The following is a 26,113-nucleotide window of genomic DNA, read 5'->3' as shown; positions in this document are numbered from 1 at the left end:
TATAGACACGTGGCAAGTTTTAATTGGTTATACAAACTACTCGTGAATAATCATAAACTATTTGTCACGACTAGTTTATAATACTTATTTTAGAAATATGTTGAAAATGGCACCTAAAACCTGAAAAACATAATCATAAATACCTATTTTGAGAATTTTCCCTTCAAAAGTTATGGACTAGGAACTTGTCACGCCTGCCAAATCAAAATAATTATTAATTAACAAGATTGGTCTTTAAAGAGTAAACTTTACCACAATACGGAGGTACTAGTTGTCTAACCACGTGATTCAAAAGCACTTCTCAATACATATTATTTTTTAAAGAATATCATATCATCTATTATTTTTTAAAGGTTTGATTATTAAAATTTTCACGCATTTTGGCGATTTTAATACCCTTGTTATGGTTCGACATCACCCAATAACGTTCCCTAACCATTTCGGTCGTATATATATCCCGTATATACTATAAAGCTTGGATCTTTAAGCTTAAGGACATTCGAAAGGCTAAACGTTCAATAAAACGTAAACTTTAAAGGTCAAGAACATACCTTTAGCGCTCGTTCGATCTTGGTTAGCTTGTTTATGCACTCTAGATCTCGTGTAATAAGATCTAATACCAACTAACGTTTACTCTCTCTCGGATCTTGCTCGTTTATGGTGTGTGTGTGTTTGGAGTGTGTAGAGATTATGATGGAAATGAAATGAGGGTTTAGGGTTTTAGGTTGGTTTAGGGGATATTTATATCCCTTAAAGCCCATGGACCTAAGACCCATTCTCATTTAACCCATCTCAATTAATCTAAATCCATGATCCGTTCTTTACTCGATATTAATTAATAACGCGAAATCACTAAACGTAACTTTCTTTATTCAACATTATAAATTTTAGGATGTTACAAGAAGGCGGTGGTGGGTGGTGGAGGTAGACGGTGGCGGCGACGGACGGTGGTGGTGGGGTGGACGGTGATGGTGGCAGACGGTGGGCGGTGGTGGTGGCGAACATTGGGTGGCGGTGATGGTGGCAGACGGTGGGTGGTGGGTGGGCGGTGGGTGGGGTGATGGTGGACATTGGGTGTTGGAAGGGGGTGGTGTTTTAATCTTTTGTAGACCTTATAAGATCTCAGAAGTGATGGGCCAAGTCTGCACCAAGAAGAGCTTGTGCAAACGTTTTTTAATAAAACGTTTTCAAGAAAACAAACAGTCTGCAGATAACAATGTCTGCGTGTGATCTGCACGGTGCAGACAAAAGAGGCTGCGCATATCCTTTTTAGAAAAACAAACAGCACCTTAGGTGTTGTTTGTTTTTTCAGAGGTAAAATGATTGCAGTCTGCGGACCACATCTGCAGACATCTGTAGCAGAAGAGGTGGACCAAACATCTACAGTCTGCAACAAGAAGACTGTTTGTTTTTTAAAATCTGCAGACTGCTAAAATAAACTGAAAACTACAAAAACGTTTAACAATTAACAATATTCAACAAACCTAAACTTTCTACAAACTAATCAAAAACTAACAAAACTAACAAAAACCTTTAACAATTAACAAAAAAACTACAAACTTTATTCAACAACAAACTAATAACAATATTCAACAAACCTAAACATTCTACAAACTAATCAAAATCTAACAAAATTAACAAAAACACCTAACACCTTAATCATATCAACACCATTCTCGTCCACCCTAAAACCGTTCGCTTCGGCTTCAAAAGAAGGTATGTGATAGAACAATAACCGAGCTGGAGAAAAAAACAGCCGAGGGATCACCAAGCAATGAAATGCTAGAAAAACTCGGGGATTTGGTGAAAGAACGAGAAGGTATAGAGAGAAAACTTTCAACCACATACAGTTTGGGAAGAGATGCACCAAGCCCACAGTCACAGTCACTAATTCCACTCTCTGATAAGAAAAGCAAGAGTTTTTTGTTAAAAACTGGACAGAAAAGGAGTGGCGGTGGAGGAGTGGAGCGGCGACGGTGGAGGAGTGGAGCGGCGGCGGTGGAGGAGTGGAGGCCGCCGACGGTTGCGGGGGTGGAGGAGGGCGGCGGTTGCAGGGGTGGAGGAGTGGAGGGTTGGAGAGGAGAAAAGATGGTTAGGGTTTGGACTTTGGAGAGTGTCTGATGAAGGAGATGAAGAAAAAAGAAGAGGGGGAGAAGTGATGAGATGTAGTATGAACAACACTTCTAGGAGAAGAGGACGCGCAGAGGTTTTTTAATGAAATGTCTTCGGAAAAACAAACACACTGCAGACCACAATGTCTGCGCGTGGTCTGCGTGGCGCAGACAAAAGTGGTCAGGAAGAGGTTTTGAGGAAAAACAAACAGCCCCTTAGTGATGAGAGAGTAATGAAGTTCAAAAAAATTTTAAATACTTTTCGTTTTCAGTTAATTAAATTTTAATTTGAATTAGGCTTTTATAAATTATGTTATGATATTTGTAATAGTAACACGTCAGCCTGTTCTGCGTTGAGGTGTTACAATATTTGTCCAAACAAAGTTTATAATTTACCAACAAAAAAATATATATAATTTTGTATTAAGTTTTAATTTTCTTATCTGTTGTGTTGTGTTAAAAATCTTATATTAAATGTGGATCAAACGATATTCATTAATAAGAAATGTCTTATCATAAATACAAAACAAAATTCATTTGCAAACTAAATGTGTAAAAGTGCCAGACAACACAACCAGTGTGTGTGGGTAGTTTTAACATTTTGATCTAAATTTGTTTCACATTTTAACATATCTTAACTCACGACTCGCGAATTTACACGCCCAACGTGTATTGACAGTTTAACGTTTTCACGTTTGTTTTCGGTACTTTTTAGCAATCCCGTTGCAACGCGCAGGTTTCGAATGCTAGTTTATATTATTAAAAATCTAGTATTATTTTAAGTTTTATATTAATTATACTCATATATTAAAACTAATGTTATTATTTTTGTTAAAACACAAAAGTGTTTTTACACCTGATATATAATTTGATGTTTTATTTTTGTTATATTAACACTATTAAACCCCAAAGGCAAAGAATGTATTCTATGTGACGAGTTGAGTTCGGTCATTTTTTCTTCATGTGATTTTAAATTTAGCTATAAAATTAATTTTAGTTATATAAACATTATTAATTTATTTGAAAAAAAAAGAGAAAAATGATGAATTAGTGAGCGTTTTCATGGTAGTGTGAAAGATAGGGAATGAAGTGGGGTATGATGTGGCAATCTTGTAAATTGGATGTGGCTCAATGGTAGAGCACTCACTTTACTAGTGAGATATATGGTGTTCAAACCTCACTATCACCAATTTATATGAGAGATATGAGGGATGACCCTAATTTGTCATGGTTCGAGTCCTGATCTCACCCGGTTTTACCGGTTCCTCGCTGTCGTGCCGTTTGACGGGCGTGGGGATCAGGTTTTATCCGGAGAATCCCTCAGTATATGGAACGCTAGGGGCTCCGTCCGTCCGGACTCGTGGCTGGCTTGGGCTACCTTTAGCCAATGGGGGCCGCGTACGAATTATCCGGCGTTACTTAGTTGGTCGTTCCAAAAAAGAAAAATGCGGTATGATGTGGCAGTGTATACTGAAAAGCAAAATGGTATCCACACATTTTTGTCTCATGTTAGAGCATTCACATCCCATCCTCTAAATCTATGTGAGGAGAGTATGTAAATTATAGGATGAGGTTTTGAGTGATTGTGAGTGTAAATTATAGGGTGAATAGAAAAATGTAGTGATTTTTTGTAAATTTGGGGAAACATTTGGGAAACATTGTTTGCCCCTATTTATTTTTTAATATTTGTTGAATTGGTTGTGAGTAGAGGAGAGAGAAAACTGTAATGATAAAGGTATAAAAAATATTATTTAATTGAATAGGTGAGAGAAATGTGGTGTTTTTTATTATAATTATAGATATAAGGATGAGGAATGGGATGAGAATGCTCTTACACACTTACATGTTGACATGTTTGTTACATAGTACGTGCATGTAAATTCGTATGCGTATGTAATCTTTCTGATTTAATTTAATAGTATATATTCCAAACAAATATATTATATGTAACCTTATATGTGTAATAGATATGTAATGTGACATTTGCTATTGTAGCTGATCTATTTGAAATTCATGTAATTGGGTATTGAAGGACCAAAAAGTAAAAAAGTTGGGAAATCAGCAATGATGGATTTCAACAAATTAACAAAAAGCATATGAGAAAATCCTCCGTTGTTTTCCGTATAAATTGTCCAGGTCTGGTTGTTCTAATACACACAAAAACATGGGAACACTTAGAAAAAAAATTATGAGTCAGAAATTCAAATAAAAATACACAAAAATGGGGTAAACAAAAACGTACCTAACTTGAGTGACGATCAAAAAACACCTGATTTGAATAAGTTACGTGAGGAGCTTTCATTGTTAGCATTAATATCATGAGATAGTTGGTTTCGAACATTAAGTGTGATTGTGTGGGTGAAGAATAGAGTGTTCGAACATTAAATGTGGGTGATGAAATGAATGCTGTAGAAAGTGGGTGTGAAATATTAAGAGCACCAACAACGCTAGTACCCGGCAAACCATCGTATCAGCCTCATATCAGATTACAATTTTTTTCAAAAATCACAAATTTCTTCGACACCAAATATCCACAAACTCCATTAAAAATATTATAATATGTGTGTGTGTATGTGTGTGTGTGTGAGAGAGAGAGAGAGAGAGAGATGATGGCCCCACTAATTTGGTGACATCATGCTCGTGGAGAGGTCCTCCCCACAAACCCATTTTCACAAACTTCCCTCCACCACAGTAGACCCCCCCCGGGGGGGGGGGGGGGGGGGGTTGATCTTTCCACAAACCCCTCAAAAGGGGTTGCATTGTGGCTGCTCTTAGTGTACATGAAGAATCAAATGCAATATCGAAAACATCCTTATGCTTATTATGGAGCAAAAAATCAATCAATCAATCAATCATACCCAGTTTAGCCCACCAACAGCAAAACTATAAGTAGGGTCTGGGGAGGGTGAGATGTAGGCACACCGTACCTCTATCCAACTGGATAAAGAGGTGGCTTTCAGAGAGACCATCAACTCTGTAATACATATGTATGAGGCAATATATAGTAAATGAAATAGTAATAATAATAATAATAATAGTATTAATAATAATAATACTAATAAAAATAGTAATAATAAAACAATAATAGTAATAATAATAATATATGATGTGTGAGCAAAATAAGGTAAATAGAAGCCTTAAGGTGCTCATTTGTCCCTAAAAATCTTTAACTTTAATCCTACTTCTCTAAGAATTCCTATCTCCAACCATGTCCTCGGAGAGGTTTAGGTCTATCAAATCCCGCCTAATCCTCTCATCCCAAGTCAATTTAGGTCGTCCTCTACCCCTCATCCCCTCTATAGTCATGTTTTCTACGGATCTAACAGGATTCGTCGAATGTCTTCTCTTCACATGTCTAAACCATCTCAATCTCCACTCTCGTATCTTGTCTGATATGTTCGCTACCCCTAATCTCTCCCGAAACACAAGATTTCTTATTCGGTCTAACCTTGTGTGCCCACACATCCATCGTAGCATTCTCATTTCTGCTACCTCCATCTTCCGCACTTGTGCCTTCTTGATGGCCCAGCAATCTGTTCCATATAGCATTGCAGGTCTAACTGCGACCCTATAAAATTTTCCCTTTATTTTAATTGGGAAACTCTTGTCGCACAATATACCTGTGGCTGCTTTCCATCTACACCATCCTACCTGGACTGGATGGGTCACATCACTGTCTAATCCCCATCGCTCTGAACAAATGATCCTAGATGCTTGAACTTCTTTACCTACGGTACCACCTGCCCTTCAATGGTGATCTCTGTGTCATCATTGTCATTTATCTCCCCAAAATCACAGTGGAGGTACTCCATCTTAGAGCGACTAATCCTTAAACCTTTTGTCTCTAAGGTTGATCGCCACTCCTCTAACCTCATGTTTAGATCTTGTTTTGTCTCCGCAAGTAACACAATATCGTCTGCGAACATCATGCACCACGGGAGCGTCCCCTCAATCGACTTTGACAACTCATCCAAGACTACTGCAAAAAGAAACGGACTCAACGCTGACCCCTGGTGAAGTCCTACCTCTACGGGGAAAAAATCAGTATCCCCCATGGGCGAGAGCATACTCGTTGTGCTCCTGGTATACATATCCATAATTATCTCTATATATCCCCCATGGGCATGTGGATTTTTTCTTGGATTTCACTAACATATTAAGTTTAATGGGCTAATTTCAGTGGGGGTCTATCCTCCCCCTGAAGCATGAATAAATCCGTCTATGGGTGCAACATGGAATGAGAATGTGACATTACAAAGATGACATTCATAGGTGTCTCCAGTGTTTTTTTTTATTTTCGTCACTAAACAATGACGCGCACCTTGTTTGTCGTTTTTTGTGTGTCATTAAAGGCTATTTTTCTAGTAGTGTAAATTAGTGATAATAAGGTTTGAACTCCTTACCTCTTACCAGTAAAATGAGTGCTAAATACGGAAATAATAGACATCGTTCTAAAAGAAAAGAAAATCTAATACCAGTAATTAGAAACGTAAATAGTTTGCCGCCACCTCCTATCTAAAGTAACTTTTCCAAGTTGGTTAGGTGTGCCATATGTATGTTCTAAATGTCTCTCTTGCATATTCAACCCATTAATGGCGAAAAGTCCTATTGGTAATCCTGGATCGTCTTCATGATCGGTAAATATGGAATGATCTAAGTTGAGTTGGTTTAGTTTCCGAATTATAATATAATTATTATGGTAATGTCTTGGTTACTAAGTTATGTTAGTAGATCTATAAATATGGGCATGAGTAGAGGGTTTAAATGTTTGATCAATACAAAATTACTATAACGAGTTCTTGAATCATTATATCTTGCAATAATAAATGTTTATCAATCATGTGTCTTGAATCACCTACACACATATTTAGGGGTGTTCAAGAAATCCGAAATTCAAAAAAAAACCGAAACCCAAATAAACCGATCCTAATTCTTATTCGGATCGGATCAATCCGGATATCCGAATAACTAATTCGGATCGGATTTGGATATGGTATTTTAAAAAATTCGAATTGTTCGGAGTATTCGGATATCCGTTTAATCCGAATAAAAAACATGTTTTGTTGATATTTTCCGGTTTGGTATATTTATTAGACTATTATTTGAAGTTTGAACTTTAAATTTGTGTTAAGAGTAATTCGTATTTTCCGGTTTATATGTTTATTGTGATTCTAAACTATTAAATGTTAGGAACAAAAAATTAGGAAGATTTTTTAGGTTTTTTTAGGATTTTTCGAATATTATCCGAATCCGATCCGAATTGAATTCGGATAGATTCGGATCGGATATGAATATTCCTAATTCGTATCGGATCGGATTTAGGATATAGTCCAAAAATTTTAAAATACGAATATCCCAAACCGAAAAATCCGTTATCCGGTCTGATGAACACTCCTACACGTATAGGTGCGAGTTTGAAACATCTCCGAGTGAGTCTTAAATTTTTTTCTTTTTCATCACTAATAATTATAAAATATATTTGTTTTTTTTTTGTAATTTAACAATTATATAAGTCATATTCGATTAACTTGGTCGTTGTGAAATTCATGCGTTATTAGTTGATTAAAAAACGACTTCGAAATTCGGTTCGTATAAGGATCCACATAACATATCAAAAACCCAATCCGAAGTCGTTATTACTATTCGGCTCTATTTGTATTTCCGGGTTTTCGACTTCTTATCTCTTATTTATTGCCTTTTCTACTAATATTTATGATGTCATCACGTTCTCTATATTTCATGCCTTGTATTATTTATTTATTTATAACGTCCTTTAGTTCTAATTTTTGGTTTAACCAGTCTGAGCAGTAAATATGTAAGATGGCTTATTAGTTTTCTTGTATAGCTCTGAAACACGTTTACTCCAATTATCTTAAGGAGTTATATTTGAAAATATAGGAAAGTAATTAATTTTTACTATAGATCCTTCAAAGTGGAAACAAATGTCACGTTCCAAGCATCCTTACATTTTAGTACTTTTCAAAAGACATGTCTTCTGTTTCATTCTAGGCTTGGCATAACATGTCATACTTAACACGATAAAATACAACACAATAAGACATGATTGCTTGAGGTGTTATACACTAACACACCACGATAACAAATTGTGTAATTTTTTTTAAACACGAGCACGAATGAATCTTTTTAATTAATTAGAAACAACTTAACATGACATGACCTATTGAGGACACGATTAATAATACATATGTATTGAAACAAAAATTGCCAAAAAAAATTAGAAAGTCCCAATTATAATACATAAATACATAATCCTCAACATAATAATCCTTAACGTATTTAAAACAAAAATTCTTCAATAATACATAACATACTTTAATAAAGATATATATTTATTATTTGGATTAAACATATAAGCAAACTATTAACAAGTTATTAAGTTGTTAACATATGTTTAACCTGTTAGAACACAAATTTAAACATGTCTTAAACAATTCGACCTATATAAAACACAAAAGCTAGCCTTAGATAGGTCGCTTTGTATAAGACACAAACATATTAAACTCAAACCTAAACTTGTTAACATATGTGTCGTGTCATGTTAACAGATTTGTGTTAAATATTTTACTCAACTCTTAGGATGCTTCTTTCAAATTTCTCATCCTTTCGATTGATTTTAACTTTAACTGTATTGCCGCCTTAAATTTAACCATTGAAAACTTTCAAAGATCCAAACACATTTTTGGGCATCGGCGCACTTCTCATGCAAATTCTACTTTATATAGCCAAATTGCCTTTCTTAAAAAAATTTATAAGTGAAAACGTGCAATTTGAAAGAAACTAGGAGACAAAAGATGAAGAACTGAAATAAATGGTTATAACTTTGGTGTCTTAGAAGACTCATATGATCCAAGTATTTGGTCTTCGTTATTTGTATATTACGTACACGTAACAATGACAATTATTATCACCCTTCATTATCCACAAGGTCCCCAAAGCCACTTGCCTCGTACATAATAACAATATAAAACATTAATATTGTTGAGATCATGGCAAGGTTTTCCAAGAAACGGCGTCTCTTAATTTCGCCACTTTCTTACTAGCTCTAGCTCATGGAACACGTCTCTTGGGAAATAAATCATATGGCTCGGGCGGCCAATGAACAACGACTCGCGAGGCTCTCAAGTGATACTCAGGAGGACAAGGATTTGACACTAAGTTCAAACTATCTAGTAAAAGGAGAAGTTCATTTATGATTCTTAAAACATAAAACCACAATTTTTTTTTCGTCTTAGAACTTTAGAAGACAGATATTTTCAAATGCATCACCTCATCCATTCGAATGTAGCGGATGCACTCAAATTAGGGTTCATCTCTCATCATAATGTGTAATATTAATAAGTTTCTATAGGGTGTCATCACACTAACCTTGAACACGAAAAGTACAACATGATCTAGAGCTCTAGCAAGCAATCAAGCATAACACATTCAATAGGCAACAACCTAAAAGAAATATAAAACACACACCAATGAAGCAAACATACACTCATACACATTCATAGTGATAAAGAAGCACAGCTGGGCTACAAAATCTAACCTGATGAAGAGCGGAACAGTCCGGACAGCAAAAATTGGGGGTTAAAAAGCGGCATTAGAAGATATAGATTAACAACTTGTTTGGATAAAATGGTGCATCGTCTTAAAACGAATCTTCTGGGAGCTTGTGGACAAAATGGTCTCAATTAAGCCAGATATCTCATTGATATGTTTGAAACAAACGACTGAATGACATTAGTGGTAGGGAGATCAAGAGTAGGAAGGTGATTCAAGACCAAACCGATTGTAGAAAAATGGAGTGAGCTAGGTAATATCAAACCAGCCATGAATGTCGAGAGATTGAAGAACTGGAAAGGCTTTTCAGTAATCTTTTAAAATCTCATATGGATCGTGTTAAAATTTATGTAATCTGGGCTTAACCTAAATGATGATTATTGTTAGTATAGTTCCTAAGTATATTAAATAAGTATGGTCACAGTGTCACACATCCAACCATCACCATTGAAAAGGTGTAATGGTTGGTAGCCTATAGATTACTATATAAAGAATTCACTTGTAAACAACTGAACATTGTTGTGTATTGTTTGTATTACAATAAAAGTATGTATTTATATATCTTAGATCCATTTCATATAATTTTCTTTGAATATGTGCTCATTGCTGCATTAATTGTTAGCCTGCAATTGATAATTAATCCGGCCTCTTCTTTGCAAACGTGTGTGCTGGTTTGACCATGTGACTCGAACTCTCATCGTGTGACATCATTGTAACTTGCCATATTACTTTTACAAGTTCTTTTAAAACATCAATAGTATTAAAAAAACACGTTAAAGAGTGCGAACTCGTGTTCTAGAATGAAAAGATGCATGCATTTAGGTACAAGAATGCATGATAAGTTCATGTAGATGTGAGTTAAAATTGGAAACTATGGATGTGCAGGCCTTCGCAATTTTGCAATGGACACCAACATCTTCACATAAACCCAATCTTTCAAGTGATCAAGAAAGTGAAAAAAAGGCATGTCTCAGATGATGGTTGAGAACTAACGTGCCACATGCTATCCAAAATCCAGTACCAAAACCAATGCCCCCGCCAATATAAAACCATCTTTGAAGTTCATCTTCCCCGCCACCTTCACTTTCACCAATCGTTGGTGGTACTTCTGACTCTTCATCTTCAATACAGGTTTTTGTAATGGGAGGTCCACATAGTCCTGCATTTCCATTATATCTTGATGGTTCAAAGGACTGGAGTTGAGTGCTAGTTGGAATCCTCCCTGACAAGTTATTATACGACACGTCTAGGTACTTTATTTTAGTCATCTGAGCCATGCTTGATGGTATCCCTCCTGAAAAGTTGTTTCTTGATATATCCAAAGTTAAGAGTTTCTTCATCTCATCAATTTTCAATGGAATCTCTCCGCTTAGAGCGTTCTTGGACAAGTTTAATGCAATCAATCCATGGAGCTCTGTGAGCTCATATGGAAATTGTCTTGTTAGATTATTGCTTGATAGATCAATGATCCTCAACAATCCAAGAATTCTACTGAACTCACGAACATTTCCTTGCCATTCGATGGTCGCTTGGTCAATGTACTGATCATAAATGTAATCTGGAGGAGCGGTTCGTGAACCATACCATAGAAATTCAAAAAGATGCACGGTTTGGGACTGAACAACTCCCTCTTGAACCATGGTAGTAAGATTACTTAGGAATGATGGGATGTTTCCGGACAGATTGTTTTTTGACAAGTCTAGAAGTTGAAGATTAACTAGTTGACACAATTGTAACGGAATGGTTCCAAAGAAGTTGTTTGATCTTAGGCTAAGAACATACAATCTTGATAGGCTTTCGCCAATCCAGACAGGCACATTGCCAGAAAAATTGTTGGCCCCCAAGTTCAGAAAGTTTAAACTTGTGCAATTCCTTAAAGACAAAGGCAATTCTCCCGAAAACTCGTTATTGTATAAATACAACACCTCGAGTTTGATCAAAGATTCAACAGATCGAAGCAGGAAGCGTTCCAAACAGTTTGTTGTGGCCTAGATTAAGGATCTTTAGTTCTCTGAAATTCCATAAACAATCTGGAACTTGTCCGGTTAAAAGTTTATTGGAGAGATCAAGAAATTCTAAAACCCCGCCAACAATTTGGCATAAAAAGGAGATTCCTCCAGAGAATTTATTTCCAGAAAGATTTAATAATCTCATAGTGGAATAAGGAACATTTGGTATCGGACCATAAAGGTTGTTAGAACTCAAATCTATTATTATTATGGAACTATTATCAAAACTTGATGATAGATCGGGTACGTTCGCGGTGATGCTGTTAAAAGAGAGATTCAAATATTTTAATTTTGATGGCCACGTACCCCAAAACTCCGGAGGAACTGTATCTGAAATTCCAGCATTGGAAATATCAAGACGAGTAAGATTTTTGAGTTTTTGAATCCATTTGGGGAAGTGAGGCCCTAGTTTGCAAGAGCTCAAATCAATGTACTCTACATAAGAAATGTTTAACATATGGTCTATGGAACGATCAGAAACTCCCTCGAGTGAGTTGTTTGAAAGATTCAACCTCATAATTTTCGACTTTCCAATGTTTTCAGAGATGGCACCTCTAAGAAAATTAGAAGAAGAAAAAAAAAATTTCAAGCAAAGGTAGTTCTCATAGTTTCTCACTTATAGTCCCATTTAACTGATTATCATATAGGTACAAATACATTAGGGATGAAAATGTATGGATCTCATCAGCAAATGGCCCTGTAAGTTGGCTGCTTGGAGCAAGCAGATACGATAATGTAGCCGACGTGCATCCAGACAAGTTGTGTAGAAAATCGGGAAAGTTGACAGATGCAGAGTTGCCATGGAACTTTAATGAGGTTAAACTGCAAAGATTTCCAAGATATTTGGGTATTCCATCTAGCATGTTTTGCGAGAGATCAAGCCTAGAGAGCCTGATGCTAGTTAATGGAAACAGCCAATGATACATGGATGAGTTGAGATTGTTGTTTGAGAGTTCAAGTCTAACAATAGATGATGAAGAAGAGTTGACAAATGTTGAAGAATATGCGGGATACATGACTTGTGAGAGGTCACATCTATATAGACGTAAATAAGGCAGTTTTTTTAGACTTTCAAATACATCTACCCAATGATTTGCTTTAGCTATGAAAATTCCTTCCATACCAAGTGTCTCCAAATTAGAAAGATTAGCAAGCTAGTCTATGTTTTCGATCACACATCTTTCGATACATCTAAGTGAAAGCCACTCCAAGTTGGTCAAGTTTCCTATCTCTGGAGGAATGATTCCATTAAAAGAGTAAACATCAAGGTTAAGGGTCCTTAATTGAGTCAAGGAACCAATGGAGTTGGGGATAGTTCCACTATAGCTATTAGAACCAAGATTAAGGTCAAGATAATTCAAGTAGGTCAAGTTAATCAACGAAGGGCTAAACTCACCTACGACTGACTTGTAGGATAGCTGAAGTCGTGTGACATGACCTGTTGTGTCGTTGCACGTGACTCCCGTCCATTTACAACAGTCGCCTTCTTCTTCTTCATTCGTCCATGTAGTTAAAACGCCGTTAGGGTCTTGAACACGAGCTTTGAAATCAAGGAGAGCACGTCTCTCCTGTCCGATGCATATCTTATTGACAACAACAGTAGCGTTGCTGTCACCTCCAACTGCTACCAGTTGGTTGGTAGTTGTAGCTTGAAGGGGTAGCAAGAGAAGTGAGAAAATAAATAACATTTTAGGATGCTTGAAAGAAATGCAAATCTTGGTGTTCATGACTACTGAACATGCCCCAGTGAAGGTTTAATTCGAGTAGACCACTACTGTAATTTTTTATGCTTGGATGACCATACTTTTCAAAACTATGTACCATGTTTAGTCGCAAACTATGGGTCAGTAACTAATTAATATAAAAGTCGTTCTCGTATTATTATAACTATTCGAAAGCTATGAGGTTATAATCAACTAAAATGAACCAATGGTTTAACAAAAGCTTACCTTTTGGCTTTTGAAGTTCATATGTAAATCATAAATGTACGTTGATTATTTTTTGATTTGGTTATAGTTTCTCGTTAGGCGACTTAAATTTGATTAAAACCGGCCACACTCAACAAAATTGTACAGTATTGGCGGCATTGTGACGGGAATTTGGCAATCCATAGGAAAGAAAATGTCACACGAGCACTATATCGAAGGAGCTTCACCAAAGGATGCTCATCGGGATGAATTTCATCAATGGAAGATTTTGAATCTGTGAAAGTTTAGTTTTCTAGTAGTAAATTATCAAGCTCATCTTTATCTTTTTGAATTTTGACATAAAATACCATTTTATTTAAGTACGACATACATTACTTAAATTATAAAAGGGTCAACCCACAAATGTGCCCTTTGCTAAATATAATTACACATTCATAAACATACCATGTTTGCGTGTATGTAAAAGTTCAGGCCTTTACTTTCAAACTAAGCTTTTCATTTTCTATTTCTTTTTAGGGTAATGTCTCTTTTCCAATGTCGATCCCAATGGAATCCAATTTTTATAGTAATAATACTTTTATTCTGTCTGTTTTCATACAAGTTAATTATCCACGTACAATAACTTATTTTTGGAATAATGAAAGACGTACAAATTATTTTTAAAATATAATAACTATTTAACTATATATTTTCTATTTGAAAATTGTCAATGAAATATGCAAGTAAATGAAACAGAAAGAACTATACACGGTCTTTAGGTCTTACAACAATTCATACAGTTTTTATACTCTAAGATGAATTGACATTTTATAAGAGATGAATTACTAAAAGAATAGATAGTTAAATGTAACATTGAATTTCAAGAAGTATATGTGAAATATTAATAGGTGATTACGGTGTGACTAATGTAATCTCAGTTTATATATGATTATAAAGTTGCATCTTATATATGGTAACTCATAACGCTTCATGTTTGCAGATTTTCCTATCAGTTTCGGGTATACCATTTATGCTTTAATTATAGGTGGATAAAAGTTATTTATTAAAATTCCCGTCACCTAAAACCCGATCCAAAATCTCAACCTCAACTCCCAAACCAACTTTAAAAATCAAATACATATGTTTTATTCTAATAATTCCATTTTTTTTATAATTTCAAGTCTTTAAATAAAGATATCCCAAATTATCATATTTTCAACCAATTGTAGGAAGAATACGGGTTGTAAAACTATACTGTCACTAGTTAGTCGTGTTTTGTGGCTAGTCATAGTTTTAACATATATAGAAATCAAACTTAAATCAACACACACACACACTAACAGTCATGTAGTTAATAGATGATTTGCGCAACTAACAAGGCAAATACAATACACTAAGGACTAACGTTGTGAACGTTGCATACCAAGAGGTATCGATGAGTTATTAAACCCACCAATGAAAAAAAATTCAAAGAATCTGTGCCGTGAAAAGAGGAATGACGCTATTAACATAGTTATCGACCTTTTCTTTATATATATTTTGGTCCGACTTTATTACTTTATGTATAGGCAATGAATAGGATAAATTGTTGTCATGGAGATATACTTGGCTTCATTTATTGTAGAGCCATTTATATTCTTTTTTCTTTTACTTTATTTATGTTTCATAAAGGTGGGTGATATTTAATATTTTGTTTCAAAAGCAGGTTATGATAATAAAAATAAGCCTGAAACATATGTTAGACCGGTGAGATTTAATATCGAAAATTTGCAGGTGGTAGAGTGATTACGGAAGAGAGACGTAGTGTTTTATGTGATTCATGCACGATTCATATCCTCGTTATTTAGTTTTCAACGGCATTAGGTGCAAATTAGAGACTAGGCGAGTAGGTGACGCTCACTAGTTTGATTATTAAACTGTGAAACAATTTATCATCAAACCATAAATTTATAATTAACTTTCATACAATAAAACAATATAAATTCAAAAAATAAATAAATATTATAACAAACAATATAAAATAACCCCGTAAGGCTTTATTTATTGAATAAATAAATATATTATTGTTTTATTGTTTTATTTATATATATAGAGAGAGAAAGTAAAATCCCCTGTATTACGAGGGGTTGTTTTATATTGTTTGTTTTAATATTTATTTATTTTTTAATTTATATTTTTTTTATTGTATGAAAGTTAATAATATATTTATGGTTTGATAATAAATTGTTTAACAAATAAATGAGATGTTATAACTCGGTTTAAAAGCTATAAGGTTTTGATGAGACCCAAAACCCGTTTATTTCTTTTACTATGAAATTGGTTTTTTAATTATAAATAATATTTATGAAAGTTAATAATATACTTATGGTTTGATGAGACCCGAGACCCATTTATTTTTTTTACTATCAAATTGGTTTTTTTTAATTTAAATAATATATATCTTTTTTAAAATAAATAAGATATTATTTTTTATTATATTCTATTTTATAGGATTTTTACATAAATAATTTGGTGAGAATAATTTTTAATTTAATGAGATGTTATAACCCGTTTAAGGAGTATCTGGGTTTGGTAAGACCCATACCCATGAATTCGGGTCAAATGCATGAGAAGCCTCCATTTAAAAATCAAGCAAATCTGATGACTCCAAAAAGGGGGGAGCGACTACATCGCGACACGTAAGATTTTTATGTGTTCGTTTATATATATTATAGATATTGTTGTTAGACCACTAGTCACACATTTGTTTCCTTCTCTTATTTCTCATTTTCTAAGTAAACCTTTAGTTATACCAAAATTTATGACAATTTTGTAAAAGTTTTGTATATAAGAATTTGTAACATTTGTAACTATTTTTTATGTGTGAGAGAGAAAGAGATTATGCATTTGAATTTATATGAAGCACTAAAACTAGGGTTTATTGCTCATCACAATGCCTAGGATTAACAAGTGTAGGGTTTCATCACTAATTATGAGCATCTTCGCCAACCTTGAACATGAAAAAGCACAACATTTAGAGCTCTAGCATGCATTCGAATTTAGAATAAGCACTAAAACTAGAGTTTATCGCTCATCAGTGTGCTTGAGATTAACAAGTTTAGGGTTTCATCACTAATTATGAGCATCTTCGCCAACCTTGAACATGAAAAGCGCAACATTTAGAGCTCTGGCATGCGTAACACATATAGCATCCAAAAACGAAACTCCACAAACGGAGCAAATATAGTCACATACACATTTATAGTGAGAAAGACGCACAAATTGCCAGTGGGCTTTACAAAAATCTAATCTGAAAGAGTGAAACGGTCCAGACGGCAAAATTTGAGGGTTGATTAAAACGAATCCCATGGGAGCTTGTGGAACAAATGGTCACACTTTGGCCGGGTATCTCATTGAAATGTTTGAAACAAAAAATAGAAAGAAATTACTGGTGGGGAGAATGGAGAAAGATGATTCAAGACCAAACCGATTGTACAAAGATGGAGTGAGCGAGGTAATAACACACCTGCCATGACATCAAGCCATGTTCAAAACTTAACTGTCATAGTTAGGGCTGAAATTTCCGCCTACACTTTGATCAATATATTATTAAGCGCGTTTTGAACTTACCAAATCCAACCCGTAATTATTATTAAACAATGCTTCAAACATATGATGACAACCTGCGAGGAAGTCTTCTTTGCAAGCGCGAATGCAAGTTTGACCATGTGACTCAAACTCTCATCACGTGAACCACAATAACGAGTGTTTTAGTGACGCCATTGTAACTTTCAGATCACTTCTACAAGCTCTTCTTATAAACATTGTTAGTGTTCAAAAAACACGTTATAGAACGCGAAGTAGGTGCAAAATGCATGAGCTTATAGAAACACAATACATTGATTATAAACATTGCAATTCCATATTTTCCGGTACATTAAGAGAAACCTAATTGACTAAGTTGCCCTTATCTGGTATGACCTAAATCAGCAGCAGCAGCATTTCTTAACAAGTTCATTACATTAAGGTCAATAATAATAATAATAATAATACTAGTAATTATTATGAATACGTTGCAAGAGTAGGCAGGAAATCATGAATTAAAAGTGAAGTTAACCGGAGGCAATCGGATAACAGCTTCCTCGGTTTCGATTGGATCTGATCTTAGAATCTACACAACCAACAACAGAAGCTTCAAATTCATTGTTATATCATAATAAGAATAATAATTCAAGGAGAAAGAAAGAAAGAAAGAAAGAGAGTGGTACCGGATCTTGAAGAAGGAGCTTCGTATCGTCAGTGGCCGGACGGAATTGGGGCTTATTATTATTATGGCTAACTTCTCTCTTGAGTTCACTGTTGCCGGACTTCATTGAAACTGCTGTAGGTTTCATCTTCCTGTTTTCAATAGCAGAGAGAGGCATGACCACTATTTTGAATTGAGAGGGAAGGCCCGGCCCATTAGGAAGAAAGATAAGAGCCTGCTTCTTCTTACCGGGTAAGTAAGTGTAGAGGTGCACAAATCGGGTTGACTAGTACCTGGTTTCGGGTACAATTGGGTATTAGAAAATCAGGTATTAACCATATCTAGATCAGGTTCGGGTCCTGGTATTGTATCTAAAAACCATACCATACGCATTAGGATTTGGGTAGTGTATGAAACCGGGTGTTCGAAAACATGGTATTTTGATACCCTATATTCTCAGGTATTGAAAAAACCTTATTTTTGCGTTTTTTTTAGTTATAGATTGGGTTTTTTAAAGTGCTGCACTTTTTTGGGGTATATTTCAGGTATTATGCGAGTAATTTTGGGTATAGATCGGGTATTTGAAAAACCCAATTTTGGGTTTTGGAAAAACCCAGTTCCGGTTTTTTCGGGTTTTTTCCGAGGTTTTTTCGGGAATAAATTGGATTTTTTAAAAGTTTGCACTTTTTAAGGTATTTTTCGGGTATACATCGGGCATTTGAAATACTCGGTTTCGGGTTTTGGAAAACCCGGTTCGGGTTTTCGGGTATTACCGGATACAAATCGGGCCTGGTTCGGGTTCGGGTTTTAGTGCCAAAATGCATTCCCTATCAGTACCCGAAAAAACTCATTACTATGGTTTTCTCAATACCCGAACCCGGTTCCATACCCGAACCCGGGTATTTAAAAAACCCGATTTGTGCACTTCTAGTCACGACTAGTTTATAGCAAGATATAGACAAGACGAGTTAACTACCAATAGATTACTCGTCTGGTTAATTTAAATCTGGTAACTTATCAGAACGAGTTTATTAACAATAAAATACTCGTATCGGGAATATAAACAAGGTAAACTAGTCACGACGAGTTAACCACAAATAAACTACTCGTAAGCGTAATGTTTACCGGATAAACTTATCGAGACGAGTTAGTTACCAACAAAATACTAGTTTAACGGATATAAAGTAGTCGTTGACTAGTGTCTACTCGTAAAGACAAGTTAAGCAAACAAACTAACCATTCCGGTTAATGTTTTGTAAAACAAACCAGTTAGATGCATTTGGTAGTCAAACTCATCGTCGTGGTTAGTTTGATAAAATACTCGCGACTCTTAAGGTTTTATAATCTGCTCGTCGCGACTAAAGAATATCTTATTTACTCGTGTGGCGCTGATTACGAGGGTTTAAACTTATATAATCTTTACGAGTAGATTATTAGTGAAACTGGTCGTTACGGTTAGTTTATAGACACGTGACAAGTTTTAATTGGTTATACAAACTACTCGTGAATAATCATAAACTATTCGTCACGACTAGTTTATAATACATATTTTGGGAATATGTTGAAAATGGCATCTAAAACCTGAAAAATATAATCATAAATACCTATTTTGAGAATTTTCCCTTCAAAAGTTATGGACTAGGAACTTGTCACGCCTGCCAAATCAAAATAATTATTAATTAACAAGATTGGTCTTTAAAGAGTAAACTTTACCACAATATGGAGGTACTAGTTGTCTAACCACGTGATTCAAAAGCACTTCTCAATACATATTATTTTTTAAAGAATATCATATCATCTATTATTTTCCAACTATTTTGTCTAATTTTATGAGGATTTCAATATCCTTGTTTAAGGTTCTTCTTAAGGAGACTGACTGAATTAAAGATTAGTTTTCATTGTAAAAAACATTAGTTGTTAAACCTTTCGGATGCTCTAGTCTATTATGTGTAGACAAAATCAACAAGTATCAGCATGTGTGTTGTAGAAATCATTAGACGTTGGTCGGGCGGTGAGGTAGGGACTAACTATTAATTCAGATTAATTATATTGAAATTTATATGTAACTGTTATATATATAGCAAATTTTATATATAAATTTTCAAAATTGGCCAAATAGCTGTTAGTTGACAAGGTCGGTAGCATTCCAACTAACTATTACTTAGAGTTTATTCGACGCCTAGGCAGAGTTTTAACGATAATTGATCACAGGTATATCCCCAAAATATTGTGCTAGACAGGTCGCTATAGACGCCATTGGGCCCCTTCACACCGCATAGGGGCACATTTGTTTGTTAGGGGGGGGGGGGGGGGGGTTCACAACGATGGGCGCGCTTGGGTTATTTTGGTGGGCCCTCTCTCTCTCTCTCTCTCCATCTCACACACACATACATATGTATATATACATATAATGAGGCCCCAAAGGGCTTTAAACCACAACGAGACATTATAGGTTGGGGCTTCGATGTTCCTTGATGCTCATGTGACGCTGACGTGACATTATGAAAAGGCTTTGATGTCCCCCACCATAGAGAACACTCTTATAGTGTAGGGAGAATATATAGAGTTCTTTTAGGCCGAGTGTAGTGGGCGAGGAAAAGGGCGAATTTGGGGCGATTTTATGGTGGAACACCGCCCCCCTGGGCGAAATGGGGCGGGGGGCGGGAATAGTTTATCGCCTGCGAGACAGAGAAATAATAATATAATAATAATAATAATGCCGTTGGGTAACGGTTAAATATAAAAAAAATTAAAAACTTAATATATATATATATATATATATATCAAACTTTATCTAACCATTTTCACCCTATCATACACAAACTCAAACATAAAAATACCAATCATTTTTATTATTTCCATACTTCTTCAAACCCAATGAGTTCCCCGGATTCCACGAACTCTGTCGAGATTTTGGATCAATTAATAAACGAGAGTCGAAGGATTCATCAGATTCACCGACAAGTGGCGGAAGATCATTTAGAGGTCACGAACGAGGTTCGGGCCGTAGCCAATAACATGGTGTCCGGCTCTGATCCATCTACGGAACCACGTAGACGGTCATATATCATTCGGGATCGTACGCAAGCGAACACTCGTTTGATGAAGGACTACTTCGACAACACACCTACATTTAACGACGCTATGTTTCGACGTCGTTTTCGGATGTCCAAGCGTTTATTTTTGCGCATTGTTGGAGATATGGAGCGGGAGTATGAGTATTTTCAACAGAAACCCGATGCAAGAGGATATTTAGGATTTTCCGCCATCCAAAAGTGTACTTCGGCTATACGCATCCTCGCATACGGCAACAGGACCGATATCAATGACGAGCATTTCAAGATGACTGAGAAAACAACGAGAGATGCGTTGGAGAATTTTTGCATCGGTAATATTTAAATTGTTTGTGTTAACTATTGTTTTTAATATAAATATTGTTTAATAATTTATTTGTATAGGGATAATACAATTATACTCTCGTCGTTATCTGAGGATTCCTACTTCAAACGACCTGACTCGCATATATGATGTACACGAAAGCAAACATTCTTTTCCAGGCATGATCGGGAGTATAGATTGCATGCATTGGGAGTGGGCCAACTGTCCAACGGCATGGATATGTCAATACACTCGTGGTGACCATGGAGTGCCAACGGTTAGTCTTCAAGTCATTTATTCACAAGAACTTTGGATTTGGTCAGCCTACTTCGGCTTAGTCGGGTCCAATAACGACATAAACGTTCTCAACGTGTCACCCGTGTTAGAGTATTACATCAGCCGTAGCATACCGGTCTTACCGTTTTATGCCAATGATACCTTCTATCGTCACGGATACTATTTGGGAGATGGGATATATCCAGAGTACTCGATCATCGTCAAGATGTTTCAAGACCCTATCGAAGAAAAAAGAGATTATTTTAAGAAGAAGCAAGAGTCCGCGAGAAAGGATATCGAGAGGTGTTTCGGGGTTCTAAAAAAACGTTGGCATTATGTGAAAAACCCTTGTCGTGTATGGACGTTGGCAAAAATGAGCGATGCCATGTATACGTGTATCATATTGCATAATATGATTTTAGAAGACGAGGGAAAAGCAATATGTCAACACTATATACCAGGAAGCGTTCCAGAACAGTTCCCTGAACTAACCCAAGACCAACGAACGTATAACATTCACCAGCTCACATCAAGTGATATACATAACCAACTGAAAGCGGATTTGGTTCAACACATGTGGGATAATCGTCCCGTTGAGGAGGACGAAGATGAGTACGAGGACGAAGACGAAGACGAGGAGGAGGACAATGACGACGACGGGGACGAAGACGAACATATTAGTTTTTTTATGTATATTTTTATTTTGGTGTGTTTTGTTATTATTATTTATTTTTATTATTCGTGTATTTTTTTTAATTTATGTATTTTTTTGTATTTATTTTTTAATTTTAATACATTTTTATTTAATTATTTAAATAAATTGGTTTTTATTTAATTAGTTTAGTTATAAAAAGAAAATAATAAAAAAACACACTGTGGGCCTAACTTGTAGCCCCTACACCGTTACACCCCAATAACAAATTTCCACTCCATGCTGACTGGGCGCCACGTGTCACAATTCGCCCCCAATTACAGCCCCTCCACTACACATCGCCTTACGCTAGGAGTTGGGATTGGGAAGAGGGGGCCAATTGGATTGTGGATGTTGGACCTAAAACTTTGATGGGCCTTTTTGATAAAAGCTTGACCCACTAGTCCGGACCAAACTAGGAACTGTCTATAATGGGCCTTAAAACTGTAAAAAAAACTATTATTAAGGATTTAAGGATGTTTGATTTTGTAGCTTGTAAAAACTAAAAAATATTAAAACTATTCCGTCAATTAAAAAGCTTATTTAATCAATTTTATAATTGCAAAGAACTATCATAACTTCGAAAACTACCATTAGTGATTCATACATGGATGCTTACATTTATTTTCACAATCATCTAAAACACAAAATAAAACACTAAAAATTTCTATACATATGATTAAAACAATACAAGGTCAACCAATTGATCCCACTATTCTCGATAAGTTAGCTATATTAAATAAAATTTATTAAAAACTGACCACATAAAATAGATCAAATAGTTTACCAATTAAAAGATATACACAATGAAGCATCACAAAAACTTCTATTAGCTAGATAATTCTTTCCATGATATATGTAATCTATTACATTGGATTCGAAACAGAAGGTAAACGAGCAATAAAAATACTATAAACATATAAAATTTTTTCCTAAAAACATTTATACAAATCAAAAGAACATAATCAAATCAATCTACTCTTCCTCACCAACTAAAATTTCACCGCCATTTTTGAAACTAAACCACTTCTTTGACTTGACAAACTTCATCAAGAAATACCATAAAACACCAACTGTCAATACTCCGCTAATCAAATACACAATCTTCGTAGCAATAACCATAATAACCACCAAGAAAGCCGCGGGTACCAAACACATGCCACCATTGCCCCAACATTCCCGGGCACCTTAAACGGCCGCTTCAAGTTCGGAAACTTAACCCGAAGCCAACTCCAACAACATCCCCAAACTATATAAAAAGTTAGCGGAAGATATCACATCCGTAAAATGCATGAACGAAAAACATATAGCAATCAAACTAGACACCAATATCCCAACCCAAGGAGTATCCAACCACTTCGACCGATGCTCGAAAAACCTCGGTAGAAACCCCAAACCCGCCATTCCGAGTATCTGAAACGAGCAGCTACTTAACAAGGCCTCAAACAACCCAATGGCTGACAAAACCGCACCGATTTCAATCCAAATTTTCAACCATTTCCCCGCGATCAACTCGGCTGCTACCGCCATGTAACCACTCTCCCATGCATTCTGGTCCAATGGAACCGCACCCGTGACTGCTAAAAGCGGTAACATGTAAGATACACACGTTAAAATAACCGCGTTAAACAATGCTAACGGGAAAGTCCTCTTCGGGTTTTCGACTTCACCCGCCATAGTACTAACAGTGTCCCAAAAATTTAAGTCCCAAAACAATGTGTTTAGAAACAAATTCCAATCTTTTGTGACACCTTTTTGTCCCATGCTAAGCCACCTATGTGGCTTAATCTTCGGGACCGCGATCGCGGACATGACCCGAACGGGGCCAGTGAGACCACGCCTAGAGCGATCGCGGCGTACCCGACGATATTTAAACCCGTGAAGTTGATAACAGATAGGACAACATTAGCTGTTACTATTGCACCGGTTCTTGGTAACCCGGATGTGAAAACCGGAAACAATTTTTCTAAATAGTCAATGCATAATATTGGGAAAGCAGCGAGATTAATGACACCAGTGAGAAACTTCCACGTGCCCATTAAAGATCCGAAGAATGGGCCGAAGGCCTTGTGGGCCCAAATAATATAGCCTCCATTCCCGGGTAAAGTGGTGGGAGAGTTCCGCGGTCACTAGGGCCTCGGGAATGCTCCATATGAAGGGAAAGATTAAGAACCCGAGGATCGCGAGGAGGGGGCCCGCGGCCTTGACCGCGGGCTCTTCGCTGTAGGGCCTTCCAGCGACCTCGAAGTAGATTAGGAAGACGAGGGGGATGAGGATGAGTTTCTTGTGGGTGTTTTTGGTGGGGGTGGATGGGTTTATTATTGGGAGGATGTCCGTGGTGGTGGTTGTGGACGGCGGTTGCGGCATTGTCGACAAAGGTTGAGAGATTAAGAATGAGATTGAGAATGTGTATAGGAAGGTTTATGGTTTTAAGTTTAAGAATGTTTTTGAGGTTTGTTTATACTTTATATAGAGGTCATAGAATGTGTTGTATACAAGTTGGGATACCTTAATTCCGAGATTATCTCAATGTGTTGAAGAGGTTTTAAGTTTGAATTTTGAGTTAGAGTTATCTATTTTTTAAATTATACTAATAATAACAATAATAATTTATGTAAGTTTTTAGATTACTTGTAACAAATTTAAGTTTAATAAAATTTATATGTCCAAAGTACATTGGTATAGGGGGCGGTTAGTTTATATTTTTGGTTTAGTTAAATGTAGTTGATTGTTTTATGGTTACTTAATTAAGAATTAAAAAACACATGTTTGTGTTTCATCACGATTTCTATAGAAATTAAAATATATATTTTAATATAAATATTTGTTTTGAAACAAGTTTTATATATACTGAAATATTCTAATATAATATTGTCAGTGGCGAAGTATGGATGAGTTCGTCGAGATGCCGGACTCAAAATGTATTAAATATATCATAAACAAGAGAAGCCGGGCTCAAAATTTCGTTGAAAACGAAAAAATATACACTACGGACAGTTGTACACTACTACGCAAAAAAAGGGGCGGGTTAGGCCCTCGCTGAGCTTCGCCATTGGATATTGTGTCAAAATGTATTAAAAAAAATCAAAAACGAGGGGGCGGGCTAAAATTCTCTGTCAAAATTGGGTAAATTTACACCGCGTATACAAATTTTCGGGCGAAAACAAATAAGTTTACACTGATACGCAAAAAACAGGAGGGATCGGGCCCTCACTAAACTTCACCATTGGATATTGTAAAATTGATTTATAATATTATGGTGGAGAATTACGTGATTCACTTTGTATATGCTTTTTGAATCTATCGTGGCGAGACGCAAAAGGTAGGGAGCTAAAGTTGTCCTAATTTTGAAACATACTAAACTGCACATCAAAAGTTCATAATTAGTGAACTATGAGAAGTTGAGAACTAGAGGATTTTAGTAGAGTGGTTGGAATATGAAGGATTAATGCTCGTTCCTATCATGTCTCTTGTGAGTTTCAAGTTTTTAATTAGCATAATTGTTCTTTATTTGAGAATATAAGGGTTCATGAATAAACTGGATTTCAATATGTGATTCACTATATGATCATAGATTATTAGGGCTGGAAATCACATGATAATCTGTTTGCTTTTAAGTGTGAATCTTCATTACTAAAACATAATGATGGGTTAGCTTGTGTCCATGTTTAAAATGCCATGATGTCACTGTTGAGGTTTATGTTTAGTTAAATATTAGGAATTAATTATTATAAATTATGTAGGATTAAGATGAATTGTGTAGATGAAGACCAAAGCATGGTATTTTAAAGTTTATGCTTGGTAGAATTAAAACTTTACATTTGGCCAAATGTGAATCTATATGATTTAGTGTAACCACGTATGTTGATTTACAACTAAATCGTTGTATTAACTAAACGGGACAAAATAAGTGTAGAGTGATTTTTACCTATGTGGTGATGTTGATG

At 35.7% G+C, this 26,113-nt stretch overlaps 1 protein-coding gene and 2 pseudogenes across 1 annotated transcript; 1 reads left to right on the top strand and 2 right to left on the bottom strand.

The window, feature by feature from the left end:
- Window positions 1–10,435: 10,435 nt before the first annotated feature.
- On the bottom strand, window positions 10,436–13,409 carry LOC143620154 (receptor-like protein EIX2; annotated as a pseudogene).
- A 492-nt stretch (window positions 13,410–13,901) lies between these two features.
- Window positions 13,902–24,533, bottom strand: LOC143620235 (putative polyamine transporter At3g13620 pseudogene; annotated as a pseudogene).
- Window positions 21,164–22,665, top strand: LOC143620140 (uncharacterized). Its single transcript, XM_077091891.1, has 3 exons — window positions 21,164–21,209; window positions 21,280–22,165; window positions 22,659–22,665. The coding sequence occupies exons 1-3, from the start codon at window positions 21,164–21,166 to the stop codon at window positions 22,663–22,665; spliced, it is 939 nt and encodes a 312-aa protein (XP_076948006.1).
- Window positions 24,534–26,113: the final 1,580 nt, after the last annotated feature.

The sequence above is a fragment of the Bidens hawaiensis genome, unplaced genomic scaffold, assembly GCF_021521415.1.
Source record: "Bidens hawaiensis isolate Kalapana, Puna unplaced genomic scaffold, B.hawaiensis_p1.1 tig00002553_1, whole genome shotgun sequence".
NCBI lineage: Eukaryota > Viridiplantae > Streptophyta > Magnoliopsida > Asterales > Asteraceae > Bidens > Bidens hawaiensis.
Note: the sequence above shows the minus strand (reverse complement) of the source record. Positions and strands in the feature narration are given on the sequence as shown.